Below are 22,863 nucleotides of genomic sequence, written 5' to 3' on the forward strand. Positions count from 1 at the left end.
TCCAATGAACCGATAAAGTCCAAGCCCTTATTTACCTACTGCTTCCACCAGCACTATCTAAGCCATCCATCCTAGGGCAAAGCGAAACCCTAATTTCTTCTCTCTCTGTTCTCCCAGAAACCTTATAAGGTCGAGGCGCTCATACCCTTCCCCTAACCGAATTCCATCCATGTTATTACCATTTTCTCTGCAGGTTGATTTTCGTTTTAATTTACCAACATTCTCCTTGGTTTTTCCTCTGACTCAAAGCTATCTATGGTGCTTTTAACAATGATTTATCTTTTCGAATTTTTTTCGCAAGATTTTGATGGATATTCACTTTTATATATTGCACTCTTCCTCTGAACATAATCGCTAGCAGCGATTCCTATGAAGAGATGCTACATTAATTCATAATTTCGGGACTTTATTGGATACAAGAGTCCTGATCTCTTTGCACGGACCGTCGCTTTTCTTTTAGGTTCCACATTTTCCCTTGCTCTTTTTCTCTCTAAATGTTTTTACCTAGTTTAATCTTTCAGACCTTTTCCTTTCCCTTTATTTCTCTCTAATTATCTCTCTCTAGATTCTTTGGCCCAGTGAAATATTGATTGGAATTGCTCGATGATGACTGAATTTGCTTTAACCACACTGAAAATCGAGGGATTGTTTGATGGAAGAAGTGTTTGTGTGCTTGTCAAGGCCGTATGATCCTTTTTATTAACAGGCGATTTACTGATGGAATTCTCTGTTAATGAAGAGGAGAGGGGTTTGGCAAGCATGGAAGCAGTCTGATTCTTCAATCCCTTTTGATGTGGAAAACCTTGGCCCTTCACTGAGAGCAAACTTCCCCTGTACTTCTGGTGAAATGTTTGTGTTTTCTTTTCATTTTGTTAGTTTTCTTCTAGGTACTTGTATCTTAATACCATGTAAAAATGCAAAGAGATCAGTTTTAATGCTCAAAATTCTTTTTTTTGGTTAGTATCATTTGGTTGTAGTGGTGATAAATGTGTAGAATTATTGATACGAAGTCGATCTCGAAGATGAATTTTGGAAGGGTGGAAAATGATTTAATTTTGGTTGATAATCATGCCAAATCATAAAAAGGTTGATTATTTTCTCCGTGTAAGAATATGATTAAGAACCCCCCACCTAGAGAAATTTACCTCTTTATCCCTGGTAAATAATGCCATGACAAATGTCTTCTTTTTAGTTTTGCATACTGCGTGTATAACTTTTTCTATTTTAATTGTAGTTTCACCCTGAAGATTGAAAATTTAAAGTCCCTCAGTTGTCTTCAATATTCACCTATGAAATCATGTTATTTTTACCTTTTCTTTCTCATACTGTCCCATTTGTTTTCCTCTCTCTCCCTCGCTTTCACCCTCAGGTTGTACATCTTTCCTTGTATGAAATTTTTGGAGTACAAATCAGCACGTACGCTCCTTTTTTGTAGTCATGTAGGAATTGAACTTGGGATGCAGCGTTACAATCATCAACCACTAAACCAATAATGCCCAAGCCCATATTTGCCGTCTGCTTCCAGAAGTGCTAACTAAGTCGTCCATCCTAGGGCAATGAGAAACCCTAAATTCTTTTCTCTTCGTTCTCCCAAAAACCTTATAAGGTCGAGGCGCTCATGCCCTTCCCACATTGCCATTTCGTTCATGTTATTTCCATTTTATCTGCAGGTTGTAATTTACCAACACTCTCCTTGGTTTTTCCTCTAAATCGCAACTATCTATGGTGCTTTTAACAATGGATTATCTTCATTTGAATGTTTTTGGCATAATTTTGATGGAAGTTCTCACTTTTATATATCGCACTCTTCCTTTGATCATAATCGCAGTAATGGTGTTTTTAGCAGCGATTCCTATGAAGAGATGCTACATTAATTAATAATTTCGGGACTTTAATGGACACGAGAGTCTTGATCTCTTTGCATGGACCCTCGCTTTTCTCGTAGGTCCCACATTTTCTCTTGCTCTTTCTCTCTCTAATGCTTTTACCTAGTTTAATCTTTCAGACCCTTTCCTTTCCCTTTTTTCTCTCTAATTGTCTCTCTAGATGCTTTTGCCCAGAGAAATATTGACTGGAGTTACACAATGATGACTGAATTTGCTTTAACCACACTGTTAATGAAGGGAATGTTGATGGAAGAAGTGTTTGTATGCTTGTTGAGGTCGTATGATCCTTTTCATTAACAAAGGATTTATTGATTGAATTCTCTGTTAATGAAGAGGAGAGGGGTTTGGCAAGCATGGAAGCAGTCTGATTCTTCAATCCTTTTGGATGTGGAAAACCTTGGTCCTTAACTGAGAGCAAATTCTTCCTGTACTTTTGGTAAAGTGTTCGTGTTTTTTTAAATTTTTTAGTTTTGTTCTGGGTGCTGGTATGTTAATTCCATTAAAAAATGCAAAATAGATCAGTTTTAATGCTTAAAATTCTTTTTTTTTTGGTTAGTATCATTTGGTTGTGGTGGTGATAAATGTGTTAGAATTTTTGATATGAAGTCCATCTCGAAGATGGATTTTGGAAAGGTGGAAAATGATTTAATTTTGGTTGATTATCATATCAAAGCATAGAACGGTTGATGATTTTTTCCTTGTAAAAATATAATTATGAACACCCCACCTAGAGAAATTTACCTCTATATCCCAGGTAAATAATGCCATTACGAATGTCTTCTTTTTAGTTTTTCATACTGCGTATATATCGTTTTCTATTTTAATTGTAGTTCACCCTGAAGCTTGAAATTTTGAAGTCCCTCAATTGTATTCAACTTTCACATATGAAATCATGTTATTTTTGTCTTTTTCTTTCTCGTACTTTCCCATTTCTTTTCCTCTCTCTCCGTCTCTTTCCCCGTCAAGCTGTACATCTCTGCTCGTTTGAAAATTTTGGAGTACAAATCAGCATGTACGCTCCTTGTTTTAGTTTTGGTAAGAATCGAACTCGGGATGCAGTGTTACTTTCATCATCCAATGAACCAATAAAGCCGAAGCCCATGTTTACCGACTGCTTCCACCAGCACTTTCTAAGCTGTATCCAAGGGCAAAGAGATACCCTAATTTCTTCTCTCTCCGTTCTCCTTGAAACCTTATAAGGTCGAGGCGCTCATATGCTTCCCCTCACCGCATTTCATCCATGTTATTTCCATTTCCTCGGCATGATAAATTTCGTTGTAATTTACCAATATTTTCCTTGGTTTTTTCTCTGAATCGTAGCTATCTATGGTGTTTTTAACAATGATATATCTTCATTCGAAGTTTTTTTGCAAATTATTGATGGAAATTCTCACTTTTATTTATCGCACTCTTCCTCTGATTATAATCACAGAAACAGTGTTTTTAGAAGTGATTCATATGAAGAGACGCTATTTTATTTCATAATTTCGGGACTTTAGTGGACACGAGAGTCCTGATCTCTTTGCACGGACTGTCGTTTTTCTTGTAGGTTCCACATTTTCTCTTGCTCTTTCTCTCTCTAAATGCATTTACGTAGTTTAATCTTTCAGGCCCTTTCCTTTCCTTTTTTTCTCTCAAATTATCTCTCTCTAGATGCTTTTGCCTTGAGAAATATTGATTGGAGTTGCTCGATGATGACAGAATTTGCTCTAACCACACTGAAATTGGAGGGGTTGTTGATGGAAGAACTGTTTATGTGCTTGTTGAGGCCGTATGATCCGTTTCATTAACAGAGGATTTATTGATGGAATTCTCTGTTAATGAATTGGAGAGGGGTTTGGCAAGCATGGAAGCAGTCTGATTCTTCAAACCCTTGGGATGTGGAATACCTTGGCCCTTCACTGAGAGCAAACTCCTGCTCTACTTCTGGTAAAATGTTTGCGTCTTTTTCATTATAGTTTTCTTTTGGGTGTTGGTCAATTAATACCATTGAAAAATGCAAAATAAATCAGTTTTAATGCTCAATTTTTTTTTTTTTTTGTTAGTATCATTTGTTTGTGGTGGTGATAAATTTTTTGAATTTTAGATATTAAGTCCATCTCGAAGATGTATTTTGGAAGGTTGGAAAATGATTTAATTTTGTTTGATTATCATGCCAAAGCATAAAAAGGTTGATGATTTTTTCCTTGTTAGAATATGATTATGAACATTCCACTTAGAGAAATTTACCTCTATATCCCTGGTAAATAATGCCATTACGAATGCCTTCCTTTTAGTTTTGCGTACTGCGTGTATACCTTTTTCTATTTTAATTGTAGTTTCTCCCTGAAGATTGAAACTTTGAAGTCCCTTAATTGTCTTCAATTTCACATATGAAATCTTGTTATTTTTACTTTTTCTTTCTCATACTGTTCCATTTCTTTTCCTCTCTCTCTCTCTCTCTCTCTCTCTCCGTCAGGCTGTACATCTTTGCTTGGATGAAATTTTTGGAGTACAAATCAGCATGTGCGCTCCTTTTGTAGTTCAGGTAGGATTCGAACTTGGGATGCAGTGCTACATTCATCATCCATTAAACCATTAAAACCGAAGCCCATATTTACCGATTGCTTCCCCCAGCACTATCTAAGCCTTCCATCCTAGGCCAAAGAGAAACCCTAATTTCTTCTCTCTCCATTCTTCAAGAAACCTTATAAGGTCAAGGCGCTGATGCCCTTCCTCTCACCGCATCCCGTCCATGTTATTTCTGTTTTTTCTGCAGGTTGATTTTCGTTTAATTTACCAACATTCTCCTTGGTTTTTCGTCTGAATCGATGCTATCTATGGTGTTTTTAACAACGATTTATCTTCATGCGATTTTTTTTCGAAAACTTTTGATTTAAATTCTCACTTTTATATATTGCACTCTTTCTTTGATCATAATCGCAGTAATGGTGTTTTTAGCTGCGATTCCTATGAAGAGATGCTACATTAGTTCATAATTTCGGAACTTTAATGGACACGAGTGTCCTGATCTCTTTTCACGGACCCTCGCTTTTCTCGTAGGTTCCACATTTTCTCTTGCCCTTTCTTCAATCCCTTTGGATGTGGAAAACCTTGGCCCTTCACTGAGAGCAAACTCCCCCTGTACTTCTGGTAAATTGTTTGTGTTTTCTTTTCATTTTGTTAGTTTTCTTCTGGGCGGTGGTATCTTAATACCATGAAAAATTGCAAAATACATCAGTTTTAATGCTCAAAATTCTTTTTTGTTGTTAGTATCATTTGCTTTGTAGTGGTGATAAATGTGTAGAATTTTAGATGCGAAGTTTATCTCGAAGATGGATTTTGGAAGGGTGGAAAATGATTTAATTTTATTTGATTATCATGCCAAAGCATAAAAAGGTTGATGATTTTCTCCTTGGAAGAATATGATTATGATCATCCCACCTAGAGAAATTTACCTCTATATCTCAAGTAAACAATGGCATTACAAATGTCCTTCTTTTAGTTTTGCATACTGCACGTATATCTTTTTCTATTTTTAATTGTAGTTTCACCTTGAAGATTGTAACTTTGAAGTCCTGCAATTGTCTTCAATTTTCACTATGAAATCGTGTTTTTTTTCTTTTTCTTTCTCGTACTGTTCCATTTCTTTTACTCTCTCTCACTCTCGCTGCCCTTCAGGCTGTAAATCTCTGCTCGGATGAAATTTTTGGAGTACAAATCGGCATGTACGCTCCTATTTTGTAGTTCAGGTAGGAATAGAACTCGGGATGCAGTGTTACATTCATCATCCAATGAACCAATAAAGCCCAAGCCCATATTTACCGACTTCTTCCACCAGCACTATCTAAGCTATCCATCCTAGGGCGAAGAGATGCCCTAATTTCTTTTCTCTCTGTTCTCCCAGAAACCTTATAAGGTCGTGGCGCTCATAGCCTTCCCATAACCAGATTCCATCCATGTTATTACTATTTTCTTTGCAGGTTGATTTTTTTTTTAATTTACCAACATTCTCCTTGGTTTTTCCTCTGAATCAAAGCTATCTATGGTGCTTTTAACAACGATATATCTTGATTTGAATTTTTTTTCTCAAGATTTTGATGGATATTTTTCCTTTTATATATTGCACTCTTCCTCTGATCATAATCGCAGTAATGGTGTTTTTAGCAGTGATTCCTATGAAGATATGCTACATTAATTCATGATTTTTGGACTTTAATGGACACGAGTGTCCTGATCTCTTTGCACGGACCGTTGCTTTTCTTTTAGGTTCCACATTTTCTCTTGCTCTCTCTCTCTCTAAATGCTTTTGCCTAGTTTAATCTTTCAGACCTTTATTTCTCTCTACTTATCTCTCTTTAGATTCTTTTGCCCTTGCCCAGAGAAATATTGACTGGAATTGCTCGATGATGACTGAATTTACTTTAACCACACTGAAAATGGAGGGATTGTTGATGGAAGAAGTGTTTGTGTGCTTGTCGAGGCCGTATGATCCTTTTCATTAACAAAGGATTTATTGATGGAATTCTCTATTAATGAAGAGGAGAGGGGGTCTGATTCTTCAATCCCTTTTGATGTGGAACACCTTGGTCCTTCACTGAGAGCAAACTCCCCCTGTACTTCTAGTAAAATGTTTGTGTTTTCTTTTCATTTTGTTAGTTTTCTTCTAGGTACTGGTATCTTAATACCATGTAAAAATGCAAAATTGATTAGTTTTAATGCTTAAAATTCTTTTTTTTTGTTAGTATCATTTGGTTGTAGTGGTGATAAATGTGTAGAATTTTAGATATGAAGTCCATCTCGAAGATGGATTTTGGAAAGGTGGAAAATGATTTAATTTTGGTTGATTATCATGCCAAAGCATAAAAAAGTTGATGGTTTTCTCCTTGTAAGAATTTGTTAAGGAATACCCCACCCAGAGAAATTTACTTCCATATCCCCAGTAAATAATGCCGTTACGAATGTCTTCGTTTTAGTTTTGCATACTGTGTGTATATCATTTTCTATTTTAATTGTAGTTTCAACTCCCGCAATTGTGTTCAATTTTCACATATGATATCATGTTAGTTTTTCGTTTTCTTTCTCGTACTGTCGCATTTCTTTTCCTCTCTCTCCCTCTCTTTCCTCGTCAGGCTGTACATATCTACCCGTATGAAGTTTTTGGAGTACAAATCAAGCATGTATGCTCCTTTTTTTGTAGTTCAGGTAGGAATCAAACTCGGGATGCAGTGTTGCATTGATCATAAAATGAACCAATAAGGCCCAAGCCCATATTTACGCACTGCTTCCACCAGCACTATCTAAGCCGTCCATCCTAGGGCAAATAGAAACCCTAATTTCTTCTCTCTTCGTTCTCCACGAAGCCTTATAAGGTCGTGGTGCTCATGCCCTTCCCCTCACCGCATTCTATCCCTGTTATTTCTATTTTCTCTGCAGGTTGATTTTCGTTTTAATTTACCCACTTTCTCCTTGGTTTTTTCAGTGAATCGAAGCTATCTATGGTGTTTTTAATAACGATTTATCTTCATTCAAATTTTTTTCGCAAATTTTTGATGGAAATTCTCACTTTTATATATCACACTCTTCCTCTGATCATAATCGTAGTAATGGTGTTTTTAGCAGCGATTCATATGAAGAGATGCTACATTAATCATAATTTCGGGACTTTAATGGATACGAGAGTCCTGATCTCTTTGCACGGATCCTCGCTTTTCTCGTAGGTTCCACATTTTCTCTTGCTCTTTCTCTCTCTAAATGCTTTTGTCTAGTTTAATCTTTCAGGTCTTTGCCTTTCCCTTTTTTTCTCTCTAATTATCTCTCTCTAGATGCTTTTTCCCCAGAGAAATATTGACTGGAATTGCTCGATGATGACTGAATTTGCTTTAACCACACTGAAAATGGAGGGATTGTTGATGGAAGAAGTGTTTGTGTGCTTGTTGAGGCCGTATGATCCTTTTCATTAACAGAGAATTTATTGATGGAATTCCTTGTTAATGAAGAGTAGAGGGGTTTGGCAAGCATGGAAACATCATTCTTCAATCCCTTTTGATGTGGAAAACCTTGGCTTTTCACTGAGAGCAAATTCCCCCCATACTTCTGCTAAAATGTTTGTGTTTTTTTTCATTTTGATTGTTTTCTTCTGGGTGTTGGTATGTTAATGCCATTGAAAAATGCAAAATAGATCGGTTTTAATGCTCAAAATTCTTTTTTTTTTTTGTTTGTATCATTTGATTGTGGTGGTGATAAATGTGTAGAATTTTAGATACGAAGTCCATCTCGAAGATGGATTTTGGAAGGGTGGACAATGATTTAATTTTGTTCTATTATCATGCCAAAGCATAAAAAGTTGATGATTTTCTCTTTGTAAGAATATGATTATGAACACCCCACCTAGAGAAATTTACCTCTATATCCCAGGTAAGTAATGCCATTACGATTGTCTTCCTTTTAGTTTTGCATCCTGCATGTATATCTTTTTCCATGTTAATTGTAGATTCACCCTGTAGATTGAAACTTTGAAGTCCGTCAATTGTCTTCAATTTTCACATATGAAATCATGTTATTGTCAGATTTTTTTTCTCGTACTGTCAGATTTCTTTTCCTCTCTCCCTCTCTTTCCCCATCTGGCTGTACATCTCTGCTCGTATGAAATTTTTGGAGTAAAAATCAGCATGTCCACTCCTTTTTTGTAGTTCAGGTAGGAATTGGACTCGGGATGCAGTGTTACAATCATCAACCACTAAACCAATAATCCCATGCGTGATTCCCTGTTTATCTCTTCTTTTCAATACAATGTTATTTGTAAAAAGGTTGTTTTGGAAGGAGTTTGATGTTTGAGTTACACTTTCTAGTGTTATCCTGGATGTGTACCATGAGGAAAGAGGCGCTGATTGTTTTATACAAGTTAGCTAGATATCTACAGTTCTTGGGCCATGGTGTTGTCTTTGTTTTGATTTTTTGACGACTCTGGATCAGTGAGATTTTTTCTTCTTTCCATTTTTTAGTTCAAATATGTGGATCCTTGTTTTCAGCCGTGCTAACGATTCATTAAATGTTATTATAGACGCTAGAGAAATACTTTCATTTCTAGACTGCAAAATTAATTTAAGATTGTGTTTCCTTGAGTTACAAGAGGTGATCAATGATCATTGCGTGGTATGAGTTTTAAATATCATTCTCAAAAGGAGAAATAACATTTGGCTTAGTGATGTTTCTCTTCATTTAATCCGATGCTAATCTATTTGCCTTGCATGTGATTTTCTTTGCATTTTGACATCCTTCTGAAATGCTATAAGTAAGCTATTGTTGAGCATTATATATCTTGCTTATGACAGCTGTTACCATTTGTAGGAAGTGGAGAAGTGTATTCCTTTGGTCAAGGCCTATATGGTGCACTTGGACTTGGCAGCATAGAAAGCACAAGTTCTCCTACCCTTGTGAATGACCTGTGGGGTCTTGGTATCATCCAGGTTGGGCCGTGTTCCTTGACTTGTTCAATTGTATATTCCTCTACATGTTTGTATTGATGAATATGATGAACTTTATGTGATTTCTGCTTCCTTTTGCCGAGTGAGATTTCTTTTGTTTTCTAGGTTGCACTTTGATGTTTTTACTATCTACAGTTTAGTTAGAAGTTTGAACAAACATAGCCCTTATTTACCAACACAATTATCTCTGTGTTATGCTTGTTTGACAGATAACATGTGGAGAGAATCACAGTGCTGCACTCTCAGTTGATGGTCAGGTTTGCAAATATCCATAGAACAATCCAATTCTTGTAGTTCCATTTGTGGAATGCTATTTATGCAAGCTATGCTGTATTGAAATTACTTTGAATATCCACTTTTGGGTTTGTGTTGTTGGAGGTTAACCTTGCCAATTCACTTCGTTTTGGATATTTGAGAATAAATGTTTCTACCCTTTAATAAGCTATTTATTCAGCACTGGATAAATTGTCAATTATGCTACAGCACTCAGTTTACTAAAATTCTGGCTTGCTTTAGTTTTTTCATAATTCGTAAAGTCTTATAATACTGAAATGCATTTGCAATGCAATATAAACTACTATAGAGTTATGTATAAGTGAGTTGATATTCAATGAAAATCTAGAGGGATTCCATACTGGATTGCAGTTCTCGGAATGTTTTTCCACAGCGTTAGAACAAGGTATATCGATATTCTAGCTATTTAAGAGTTGGTTTAAAGGTTCCTCTCAAGATAAGATTCCTTGATAGAGTAGGGGTATAGCGATCATAAATATGGGTCAGCATTCTTGTGATCCAAGGCATGGACAAGGATACAAGTATTTTATCTGGAATGTTGAATCATAAAAAGCAAGTAAATTATGTTGTATCCTGTGAATAATAATCTAACTTGTTTGACTCGGAAAAAATTGAATGCATCAACTCGGCTCATTTTGTGGGCGAGTTCTACAAATGAGGCGAGTTCTATAAATGAGGAACTTGAGATTTCTTTGAGTTCATGGTTGTATACAATTTCTAGGTTTGGTATCTTCGAAGGATTGTCATATGGCATTGTTACAAGCTGGGTTCAAATGTTAAATGGATACTTGTTTCTTTAACCATGCATTTGGGTATGCTTCCAGAATGGATTATGAGGAATATTGCATGAGATGGTGTTACTCTATCAACACTAGGTTGTTTGGGATGCATATTCTATAAGAGCCTTGACCTATGCTACTTTTAAAATTTCAAGTAGTTTCCCACCAAGAATCAGACAAAGCGCCCATTATTGATGCCCCTTCATCCTCATGGTCTACATGCTTCTACTCTGAAATTTCAATACAATAACCGAGATACAAAACCAAATAAGAAAATTAAATGTTTCACCATAAAGCATGCAGCCACGTCCCTAAGCAGGTGCTATGAAAACAATCAAATATGCGGGAAACTAAGCAAATCAGAATTTTCCTAGATTGAACCCCTAGGACTTCGTATACTTGATCTCATTGCCCCAGATCAATGACACACCAAGAAGCAATCCAATTCACCTTTCTCCTCTCTATTTTGGGTGAGTTACGTGTTGGGTACATGTGGCCAATAAAGGCCTTATGAGTGCTTGTAATTAAACTTTTGATATAATGGAACTTGAACCCAGTGGGAGTGTGGTCCTGTGTAGATCATACTAAGCAAATGGTGTTGCTAATATTGGACTGAGCTTGGCGTGTTAGGCCAGTCGGTTGGGAAAAATCCTAGTTACTTGAGTATAGAGATTAGTATGCTCTTCGTCTGCCTAGCAGGTCTAGGATCTCTCGCATCAGAAAACGTGGTATGCACTGAAGGTTGATTTCTAGTGTTGATGTTATTCCATTGTCAATGCTTTTTGATGTTAACATAACAGGAGTTCCGTTGAAGGCGAGGAAGCCGTGGTGGGAACTCATAATTTGTTAACACGAAAGGAAAGCTGGCCTTACCTTCTTTTCAAAATATACAGTCAACATCATAATCTATTTTATAATGGCAGAAGATACTGTTTCAGAAATCTCTGTTGATAATATCCCTTTTTCTAGTTTTAATTTCCATCCTATGTTTTCAAAACAAGATTACCTTTTTGAAATAACTTATACCCTTGAAAAATTTTCAGAAACCAATTCTCAGTTGATAAATCCTTATTATGTCTATGATAAGTCTAGTTTAAATTGGACCAAAAAAATCAAAAAATTGTGTGGAAAAAAGAACCCAGATGTTATAAAAGAATATGTTCAAGCCTCTTCTTTTGACTAACACCAAAACCTGCTACCCAATCTGAACAATATGTTACCATTACCTTACCTACCAACCTATTCCCCCAATGGCTTAGAGAAGGTTATACCCATATCCATTTTGGCGCCATAAAGCTAGCTATGACTTTTCATGGAAGAAAAGGTACGAAAGCAGTTTCTTGAATTGCTTTGTTAGATTCTAGGTTTTTAGAATACCAGCATGCATGTACTGGAACTGTACAAACAACCTTGAACGCAGGAACCATATTTGTTACCTTCTTCCCAAACTTTAATATTCCTATCAAGGGGACCCTCATTTGAGTTCAGCTTTTAAAGTCCAGTTACAAATTACAGGCACCAAACAGATAGAAACAACCACTGTAGCTACACTCCATTATCAAATGGTGTATAGATTACATAATCATGCTTTTGACATAGTTACCCCTTTGTCTCCAGAACAAGAAAATACAACATTGTTTATCAAAGTTGATAACAATTCCCAACCTGTCTGTCATTATATTCTTAGACAAATCTCTCGAGAAAGGTTGCTTGAATTGATTCCATCTACATGGGTGACAAATTATGAAACTCTTCAAAATCAATGTCAGCCTTTGATGCAATCAGATTCTAGAATGACTAGAATGCAAGATGGAACTGTGCAGATAAATTTTCAAAATCAAAGGATAGCTGAGAGCCAGACCAGAGATATATTTCCAACTCAATTCCATGGATTGCTTGAAAAAGTCCCTGTTGTTGCTTTTGATAAAGCTGGAAAGTCAGTTTATGAACAAAAAACTTCTAATGGTCACAACTGGTTTGATACTTGTGATTGCTCTACTTGTCTTAAGGAAGTTTTAGATGATTCTCCAAATAGAAAACGCAAATCGAAAAATCAGCACAACAAAATCTTCATCAAAGATATATGAAGGGTGATCCATCTGTTGATTTGCTGGGAGAAAGCTCAGGAAAATGGGATTACTATGTTACATATGGTTGTTCAAATCAAAAATCCAAATTCCCTGATTCAATAAAAGTTTTCTTCGGATGGGATGATCCAGAAGATAAACAGATTCCAAACTGTCCACAAAGTTCAAATTATACCTCAAATTTTCTTTCTTTACATGATTTTGAGAGACCCCAAGAACATGAAAAGCATGTATGGAAAATTAAGAATCCCAATGTAAGAGACAACACTGGGTTACGACCGTCCATTTCTCCAACCGAAGCTAGTTTAAATTGGCAAGCTGAGAATGCCAAATCTCAGAATTTAGCACTACTTCGGATAGAAGAAAAGAAAAATGCAATGTCTACCCAGATGAAGGGATTATCAGGTATAATAGTTTAATTAAACGAAAGAATTCAATTGTTGCATGAAGAATTGATGCATATCTTGTATATGGTAAAAGATATCAATGAGCAATCGTATTTGCTAGTTCAAAAGGGACAAGAGAAAGCCTCCTTGGAAAAACAACTTCAAAGCCTTGAAAAAGACCTTTGGAAATCGCAATACAAATCCCAATATCCACAGCACCAATACCAATTCCAATACCAACCATTGTTACCAAATTCCACATACCCAGGCTTATCCCACTTTAAGAAATCCGGATCCGTTTCCTCCCACTAGAACTTTGTTCCCAGCCATTGGTCTCATTCCTCCCAGAAATTATGGCTTTAGATCATTAAAGACATTTGAGGAGGAAAGACAATTCTCTGAAGCAATGTTTTTTCCCCAATTGAGAAAAAAACCAAATCTGCACACCCCATCTTCATCTCAACATCTAATTCCCTGTCCCCAGACAACTTCACCACCAACAACTGTCCATCCTTCCACTGACTCCCAAATACCAAAACAAGAAACCCAAATGTTTCAAAATTCTGACACTGAATCAGATGTTGTGGCCTCTTCTGTATCGGCTCAGATGAATATTCCTTCTAAACCCTTAAATGATACGAGTTCTTTTCTTAAGAACTTAACAAAAGAGCCTGAAGTGAATCTTCAAAGTGAAACTCATCCCTCAGATATTATGACTGATACATCTGAAACATTTATAAAAAATACATCTTCTTCTATGGATTCTGAACCGTTATTGATGATGAATCCTCCGGAACAGCCACCTGAACCTGACCCTTTAATGGAAGAAGACCTCAGACCACTTAACCACCAAGAACCTCAATCGATCCCCACATATGGTGACTCCTCCAAAGGCTTTACAATTGACGACATTCCACCATCTCGATGGAATGATAGATTTAGAGAAATCCAAGGATTGATGCATTCTGAAATGCTCAATCCGGCTAATTCTTTAGCTGGTACAATTTCTAAATCATTGTTAGGTTAAGAGGAAGACTTTTTTACTGGTACATAAGTCTTGGAGAATACAGGCAAATGCTGTTGCGAAATAGTGAGTCCATTATTGAATTTCTTAATTATCTTGTTGCTGAATTCTCAGGCCCAGTGAAACATGAACAAATCTCTGCAAGAGAAGAGCTTTTTCAACTCAAATGTTGTTCATTCAAGAGACAGGATCTTGAAAAACACTTTTCAGAAATGAATAAGAGGTACCATAAGATAGGAGGAATTGATGATGTTAACTTAAAACAATTTTATCTTGAATCTGTACCTTCGACTCTTGGCAAAGAAGCTACAAATACTATGGAAAATCAGGGGCTTACTATTCAATATGCTAGTTTTGGTTAATTATATCAATATGTTCTCCATGCCTTGGGAAGGCTGTGCAACAAAGTTGAATTTTTCAAAGAAATTGAAAACAATAAGTATCTATTGGGAAAATCTTGTGATAAACCATATCTCAAGATCAAATGTAATTCAAAGAAACAGTGGGCTTGTCCACCAAATCGGAAAAATGAAAAAAACCTCAAACTCCGAAGGAAAAAGAAAAAATACAAGAGATTTAAATATCTCAGAAGATCAAGGTTTAGGAATTTTACCACAAGAAAGGAGATAGATACTATGTCTGTGGTAAAAAGGGGCATTTTGCGAAAAACTGCCCTAATCAGATAAAGAAGAAAAAGATTATCCACCTCCTTTCAAAAGTTCTGGATGAAGAAATTGATCATGATTTAGAATCTGTGTTCTCTCTTGATGATGAGGAGACTTCAGAAACCTTATTGTCCATTGCATATTCAGACGACAATGAGGTAAACGAAATAAGCAACACTCATATCTCAGAGATATTGTCTCCCCAGGAAAGTCAGGCAGAAATAGCCAGTTTACCATTTCAGCCAACCCCAATAGCCTTGGTCCAGATACTTCCTGAACATTATGTCAAACCTTTGTCCATAACAGCCTTTTTTGATATAGGAGTATCAGCCAGTATCTTAAAACCAGATTTGCTACCAAAACAGTTTTGGGAAACATGCAACCAAACTTTTCGAGCTGCTAATGATGAAAAATTTACCATAAACCAGATTAGCAAACCCATTTTGATAAAACTTTTTCCCAAACTAGTTATCCAGCACAAACTGTTAGAATCCCATTTGCCCAACAAAGATCTATTACTTGAATTTGATGTCCTACATCAGGTAAAACTTCAATGGACCTCCAAAGGATTACATTATAAGAACCTCACCTTACCCTGGATTGCTTCATTTGACCAACCTAACAGTTTAGAATCCATTCAACAAAAAATTTTGACTGACTGCTGTGCAAATTCCCATACTGAGTTTCTCAAAAAATGCAATAACCCTCTTTGGAGAAATCAGAACATTTATGTCAAACTACCCTTCAAGAAAAATGAGGACACAAATCCCACAAAATCTTCACACAGAGGTTTAAATCCAAATCTTTTGGAACAAGCTAAACGAGAAATTCAAGATTTGATAAAGGAACAGTTGATTGAACCTACAAGTTCTCCTTGGGCATGTGAAGCCTTTTATGTAAATAAAAGCGCAGAACAAATCAGAGGAAAACTTAGGTTAGTAATCAATTATCAACCTTTGAATATTTTTCTTGCAGATGATAAATTCCCTCTGCCAAACGAAACTGTACTATTTTCTCAAATTTCTCATGCACACATCTTTTTTAAATTTGATTTAAAATCAGGTTTTTGGCAAATAGGAGTTCATCCAGATGATTGTCCTAAAACAACTTTCTGTTTACCAAATTATCATTTTCAATGGACTGTCATGCCTTTTGGTTTACAAAATGCACCTACATATTTTCAAAAAGTTTTAAGCAACATTTTTGTACCAATCTCAACACAGGCACTGGTTTATATTGATGATATAGTCCTCTTGTCTCCTGATCTTGATAGTCATATACTTCTATTAGAGAAATTCTATTCCCTGTGTTGTAAATATGGCATTATGCTTTCTTAAAAGAAATGTGTTTTTGCTACAACAGAAATTGATTTCCTTGGTATGCATTTCCATAACGGAATGTATAAACTCCAGCCTCATATAGCAAAACACTTACTAGAATTTCCAGATATTCTATCTCCGTAAAACAGATTCAACAATTTTTGGGAATTGTGAATTATATGTCCCCTTTTATTCTAAAGCTTACTCTCTTCACTAGTCCACTTTATTTCCTTCTGAAGAAAAAAGCACCAGCTTGGACAAAAAAACAGACTGAGTGTGTTCTTTAGCTCAAAAGACTTTCTTATAATCTTCTTTCTTTAAAAATTCCATCTACAGGAAAAAGGATTTTACAAACTGATGCTTCAAATGAATTTTGGGCATGCATCTTACTTGAAGAAAAAGATAAAAAACGAATGATTTGTGGATATAAAAGCAGAAAATTCAAAGAATCTGAACTTCATTACCACTCTACATTTAAAGAAATCCTTTCAGTAAAAAGAGGAATTGAAAAATTCCAATTTCATCTGATAGGACATTTTTTCGTGGTAGAAATGAATATTTCAACTTTTTCGAATATGCTTAAATTAAAAAACGAGATACTTCTAAATCCACAGTTACTCAGATGGGCAAGTTGGTTTTCACCATGGAATTTTGAATATAAACATATTTATGGAAAGAACAATATCTTAGCTGATATGTTTTCTCGAAAGAAATATTCTGAAGATATTATGCTTCAAATCATCCCCTTCTGTGGAGCCATAATAAGAATGGATGAGAATGAACAAAGAGATGTTCCTGATGAAATTTATGACATCATACTCACCAAGACAATGGAAGCACGAAATGAGACTATGCAACAAAAGATGCATGAAATATTAATCAAAAATCATGGAGCATGTTTTCAAGGAATTCGATGCCATCCTACATATCCTTTTTTTATCCTTATTTCAAACCAAACACTATTATAATATGCGTAAGGAAGCCCTTTGTTTTCTTTGGTATCTTACCCAAAACAACCATATCTGTTTTACTTTTCATGTGAGAAAATTGTTATCCTATCTCAGACATTGTCATTACCTACAATGGAATAATTATGTCCATCCCAACCCTAGAGCTTTCAACTTTTATAAAGTTTTACTTAAACATTACCATTATAATCAATGGACTGAATCTTTTGATTATTATCATAGACCTTATGTTATTATAGCCATTCACCTAGACCTTCAGTTCTAGATTTATTCTCAACATACTATCATCACCTAACACCCCCATATCCAAACCATTGGATGGTATGATTCTAATCTCCTGAACTTCTGGTTATTCCAAACTGAGTTATGGAAAGAGCTAAAAATCCGCATGTGCTACATTAACTGAATCCAGCCAGAATGGATTCCTTTGGATGTCTATGCAGGAACAAGAGTATGGAATGATGAGACTCCTTGAAGTGCTGCCCTTCTACACCAATTACATATATGACTTGCTGACCATCCTCCACCGCCTGAAAGATCAACTAGCTCCAGTGATGATTCTTATGCTGGCCCTTCACATAGTACCTCTAACCATTCATCACCAAGTTATAATTCGGATGGATTGCCCCTAGACTATGACACAGATTAGAAGGCCACTTGTCATTACTGTTCAAGATAAGGATGACACTACTGTTCATGATAAGGATGACACTACTGTTCAAGATAAGAATGACATCACTGTTCATGTCGGCCACCTATCCATTGTTCATGACACGAGTCCATTGTTCATGTCGGCCACCTTTCCACTGTTCATGCCACCTGTCCACTGTTCATGACACGGGTCCACTATTCATGTCGGCATGTGGATCCAGTTCCACATGTGGATTATACCCACATGTATGAGACATGGAGCTCTGAGGGGCCCATATCTCAAACATAGGGGTGGGGCAACCCCTTCCTCTTTCTTAGAAATAATTTTCAAATTAAAGAGTTTTATTTTTGTTGGAAACTTTATGGGAAGCTTTTGAAAAAGATTATGTATCCTTATTTTGTGAGGGATAGGGGAGTTGTAGAGGACATGTTTTGGTCTTATCCTAGGTGGACTAGAAGTAAATGCGGGTCAACAATTTATGGGATAAAGTTTGTAGATTCCTCCTTAAATCATAATGGTTAATTCTTAGGATGGATAACTTAAATTTGTTTCTTTCACCTCACAGATTACGTTAAATTCGATTAGTCATTATTGTGGTTGAATAGAAACCAAATCCTCTTGTACTTGGAGTACAATAATGACAAAAAGACAACGCACCTTGAAATTCATACAATACACTTGGAATTCAACTTGCAAAATGAAATTACGGCAATGTCACTGTGAGTACACTGAATAATTGACTTCAAAATACACTCAAACGAGATGATACAACTCAATTAGGATCTCTTGTCCATGAACAAAACAAGTTAAAGGCGATCATCAAACTACACATGTATGGGGTGCTTTCGAAAGTTTTGTACCACGCAACATTACAAGGTGAAATTATACATTAATGAACTCCATAAAACTCTACATGACATGATCTCTAGCATAACAAAATACATATGTTCAAGTGTGCAATGCATCATGACCATGGGAAGCCGATTGGAGCTCTCGGATGGCCACTTTACAACCTTGGGTCTTAGTTATGTGCCGTTGTGTGGCAGGTTATGGCATATCTCAAAATTCAGGCAAATTCACCATCTCATAAGTGGGACGTCAAGTATCTACCGATATACACTGAAAATATGGAATGATTTGCAGATATTTAAAGATCAATACAAGTAGGAAAATCGTGGAAGGAATCGGAGCTCTCGAAATACAAAACTGATTCAATTGAGTTCACAAATTGAGCCACACAAATTCAAGAAGTTCTTTTGTTATAAAAAACAACAATTGAACTGATCAAAATGAAGATCTAATTGATTGATATGATCATGAAAATCTTAGAGAAATATCAGTCAAAATTGCTCCAAAAATCAAAGGGAAAAGCTCATGGATACTAGATCAAAATATGAATGGATGATGCCTTCAACTATTTGCATCGAGATGGATCAAAGTAGATTCAAAGGATCAATGATCTGATCGTCAAAAGATGGAAATAGCTTGCTGTAATTGAGGATCTACAACAATGAGTAAATAATAACAATCAAAGCAAATGGGTAAATCTTATTCAAATGTTGAAGGCTTCAAGACTAGATCATTCATGGCTTGAATTTGAGCTTTGGATCACTATTAATGGAGTAGTGAAGGAGCTTCAATGGAGCTTTCTTTCACCTTAACTTGAAGGCAACTTTTTAGAGAGAAAAGAAGAGAACTGGCTTGGGTGTGCCACTCTATGAGTGGAGAGAGAGAGAGAGAGAGAGAGAGAGAGAGCGAGAGAGAGAGTGAATGGCATGCTACTTTAGTGAGAGAGTGAATGTGAACTAATGTGAGAAATGAAGGTTCAAGGTTGTATTTATAGGCTTCTGACCCTTAAGTGTAGAGATGCTTCTAGATTGATAAATCTTGGCTCTCCATGTTATCATCCAATGGCTACAAAAAGAGATTTGATCCTGGCTCACCATCCGCCATCATGCCATTAAGATGTGTGGTATGGATTTGAACACCTTTATTCTCTTTTTAATTCACTCCAATTTCCCTTGTTATTAAAAGACCCATGCTCTTTACATTTAATTAAACCAAAACCAAGATTGAGGTATACCCTTATGGTAATTTGACAGAAATTCCAGCAAAAATCAAATCTCAAAAGTTCCCTCCATTTTATAAGAGCATGTGGGACTGATGAAATCATGCCCATAAGCTAGGTGGTTAATTGCACATTACCATATATCCTTAGGAATACGCTTGTAATTACAAACCCTATTCCCCTTTAGAAACTTCCACACATGTGCACAAACCCCTTGCTTTAGGTTTTAAACACGTGTTAAAATTATTTTTCCAAAATCACAATATTTCATAAAATTCCAAAACTCAATGCCCTTCACTTAAACCAACATATCACAAAAGGACATGGGGTTCTTTGTGGGGCTTGACGTCACCCCCACGTCATTGTCCATGTGGGGGCGATGTGGGATCTCCTAGGGCTCCACATGAATACCCATTGGCCATTTGGGTGTCTTGTGTGGGTCCGGGGGATTGTCTTTATTTGTCATTTCTTTTAAACAATTATGGAAAATGCATTTTCTTACTAAAAAAGGGAAAAATTCTAAAAAATTCATTAAAATCATTTTAATGATTTTTCAAAATAAATAATTTTTATATTGTTTAAAAATAATTACAAGAGAAATTAGGATCCTTGGAGTTGAATTATGAATCAGAGCACTCCACGCGGTTAGACCCGGAATCCAAAGCCACCTTCTCGGTATGAACCAATAGACTCATAACCCATAGTGTATAATCAAGGGTTCATGATCTTAACTTACCAAATTCAAACCAATGAGTAACCTTGAATCCCCAAGTATAAGTGGATTTCTGGTGCACCCCTAGAGGACATGCGCACACAGTGCAAGGGTTCCTCTCTTGACACATGTGCATACCTCTTACCAATGAATCCCCGGAAGAGCGGCTTCTCATGCATTTCGACAATATAAGCACACGCTACAAAAAGGTTTTAAGAGTCAGGGATTTAGGCCAATACCCTCTATTGTACAAGGCTATTTTGTCATCGAGCTCGTATCACATACTCATATAAACATAAATCATATTGCCTTGGACCATCACACAGTCACGAGGCACAAGCATAATAACCGACGCTGGCTGAAAGGTAGCCAACCCTCAACCCTTTAGGTACCTCCCATGCACAGAAATCCTCCTCATGACTCATTTCGGTATTCCATGTCATGGCCCTAGTGCACTAAGATCCTAGAGTCATGTCGCTCTTTTACTCCAACTGAAGTCAAGAGACATTGAAAATGTTGGAATTTAAGGCCTTGAAAAGTCATAATTCAACAATTATGAGTCATTGTTTGATAAGGCATAGACCTAGGCCCCGGCCCCCATGGAGGCTATATAAAAGGGTCTCTCCCACTCTAAATATACAACCTTCTAGTCTCTCTCTCCTCTCTCGCGTCCACACCACCCTGTTCTCTCTCTCTCTCTCTCTCTCTCTCCTCTCTAGACCCTAAGGCGTAGAACAAATCACCATAGGAAGCTTGGGGTGGCATGCCACACATAGGTTAGTAAGAGGGGCATGTCCAACCTTAAGATGACCAAGGGACGTGCCACTTGTGCCATTACCTTGGAAGGTCCAAAAGGGGTCTAAAGAAACCCCAATCCGTGTTCGTACTCTCAAACCCTCTGTTGGGCATCATTTTCGTTAGTCCCTATCCATATAGGATTGTTGATAAAACATGAGAAAGGCAAAGGTGAATCTTGTACTGAATCATCCTAGAAGTAACCCTTTCCGGTTACCATTTTTATAGTTGTCATTTGGTGAAATTTAGTTGGGGTGATTGCTGTAAGCATTATGAGCATCTTTTCAATGGAAGCATATGCCTTCTAATTAATACCTTTTGTCCGAAAGTAGTCTCATGCCTGGAACCTTTCTAGCGACCCCCTTTCTACCCCCCTCCACCTCCCCCCACCCACAAAAAAAAACAAGAAAAAAAGGTTACTCTTTGCAGTTTCTTAGATCAGTACATTGTGTTCAGATTTGTTTCCCCTCTCTAGCCCCCTCCCCCAACCCACAAAAAAAAACACAAAAAAAAAGGTTATTCTTTGCAGTTTCTTAGATCAGTACATTGTATTCAGATTTGTTTCTTGTTTCCTGTTTTGTCTGAGCAGCGAGAACAGCTGGTTTTAATTGTATCTGTTTTTCTAAAAGGTGTTTACTTGGGGAAGAGGAAAATATGGGCAATTGGGGCATGGCACTCTTCAAAATGAGTTAAGACCTCTGCCAGTAAAATTGCTTGCAGACCAGATGATTGTTCAACTTATCTGTGGTGGTAACCATACCATGGCGATAAATGAGGAGGGCATGCTATTTTCTGTAAGTGTTTATTCCTCTTCGTGTGAGGTTCCTATGAAAGGGTTTGATTTGTGTGGTGGCTTTAGCAACTACATGTAACTTGTATCTTATATGGAACGATTTATTGGCTTGGTTATATTTAGTTTGCTTATTTGCTCTTCCTTGTTGAAATTCTTTGTTCTTTGATTCATTTGGAGTTATTTTGGTCTGCACAGTGGGGACAAGGTCACTGGGGGCAAACTGGTCTGGGAGTGGTGGAGGATACTCTACTCCCTACGCAGGTTCACTGTCTTCAGGGGTTGCGCATAATTCAAGCTTCTGCAGGTTCTCGCCATTCTATTGCGGTTACTGATGATGGGAAGGTATATGGATGGGGAGATGGCGAGCAAAATCAGCTTGGATTCACTACGAAGTAGGTTGTACCTGTTGTATGTCTCAAGGGGGGATATCAATTTCAGATCTGTTGATATGATGAGTGTTTTGTTTGTTTCGTTGCTTGACAGCAAAATTCAGATGCTGCCATCTTTACTTTCTTTTCCTGTAAAAGAAGGTTTACAGCTGCTATATGCATTAGCTGCAGGCGAGCACACAATCGCAGTATTTTGTCACCTTCAAAGGGATCAGTTGAGGTAGATGTTATGCTCATGTTCTTTCATTCTTTTTCTTTGTCTTTTGCATGTTCGTGTTTTGTATTACCCATCAGGTTTGGAGGCGGGAGCGGGATTGCTTCGTGGAATGCCGAAACCACCATAGGTGAGGCGGGAGCGGGATTGCTTCGTGGAATGCCGAAACCACCATAGGTGTTAGCACCCTGGGGTTAGGATTGGCATCCTTACATTCAACAAGTTGAGCTAGATCCAAGGATACTTGAAGCGAGATCCCATGTTAGAGGGATCGAGGTTTTGACTTGGAGGGATCTAAGCTCTACTATACATAAAGCGAGACCAATTAATAGTATATGATAAAATTTGGATTGAGCCAATACCCGC

General features: G+C 36.8%; 1 protein-coding gene across 40 annotated transcripts in view; it reads left to right on the forward strand.

The window, feature by feature from the left end:
- LOC18446390 (uncharacterized) overlaps positions 1-22,863 on the forward strand; it is a 118,966-nt gene that overhangs the window by 15,577 nt on the left and 80,526 nt on the right. For 31 of the 40 annotated variants that reach the window (XR_016047109.1, XR_016047110.1, XR_016047112.1 and 28 more), the window contains 5 exons: positions 9,216-9,334; positions 9,562-9,609; positions 21,731-21,895; positions 22,090-22,286; positions 22,378-22,503. Coding sequence is in view for 24 of the 40 variants with exons in the window: in XM_088855206.1 (XP_088711332.1) it covers positions 9,216-9,334; positions 9,562-9,609; positions 21,731-21,895; positions 22,090-22,286; positions 22,378-22,503 (655 nt within the window). In the remaining 16 variants the exon portion in view is untranslated. Of the gene's footprint in view, positions 1-3,587; positions 3,816-4,344; positions 4,414-4,928; positions 5,019-7,487; positions 7,582-9,215; positions 9,335-9,561; positions 9,610-21,730; positions 21,896-22,089; positions 22,287-22,377; positions 22,504-22,863 lie in introns of those variants that run through there. The other 9 variants (XM_088855223.1, XM_088855231.1, XM_088855235.1 and 6 more) reach the window with 5 other exon arrangements.

The sequence above is a fragment of the Amborella trichopoda genome, chromosome 13 (genome assembly GCF_054954075.1).
Source record: "Amborella trichopoda isolate Santa Cruz 75 chromosome 13, AtrichopodaSantaCruz75HAP2 v2.0, whole genome shotgun sequence".
Classification (NCBI taxonomy): domain Eukaryota; kingdom Viridiplantae; phylum Streptophyta; class Magnoliopsida; order Amborellales; family Amborellaceae; genus Amborella; species Amborella trichopoda.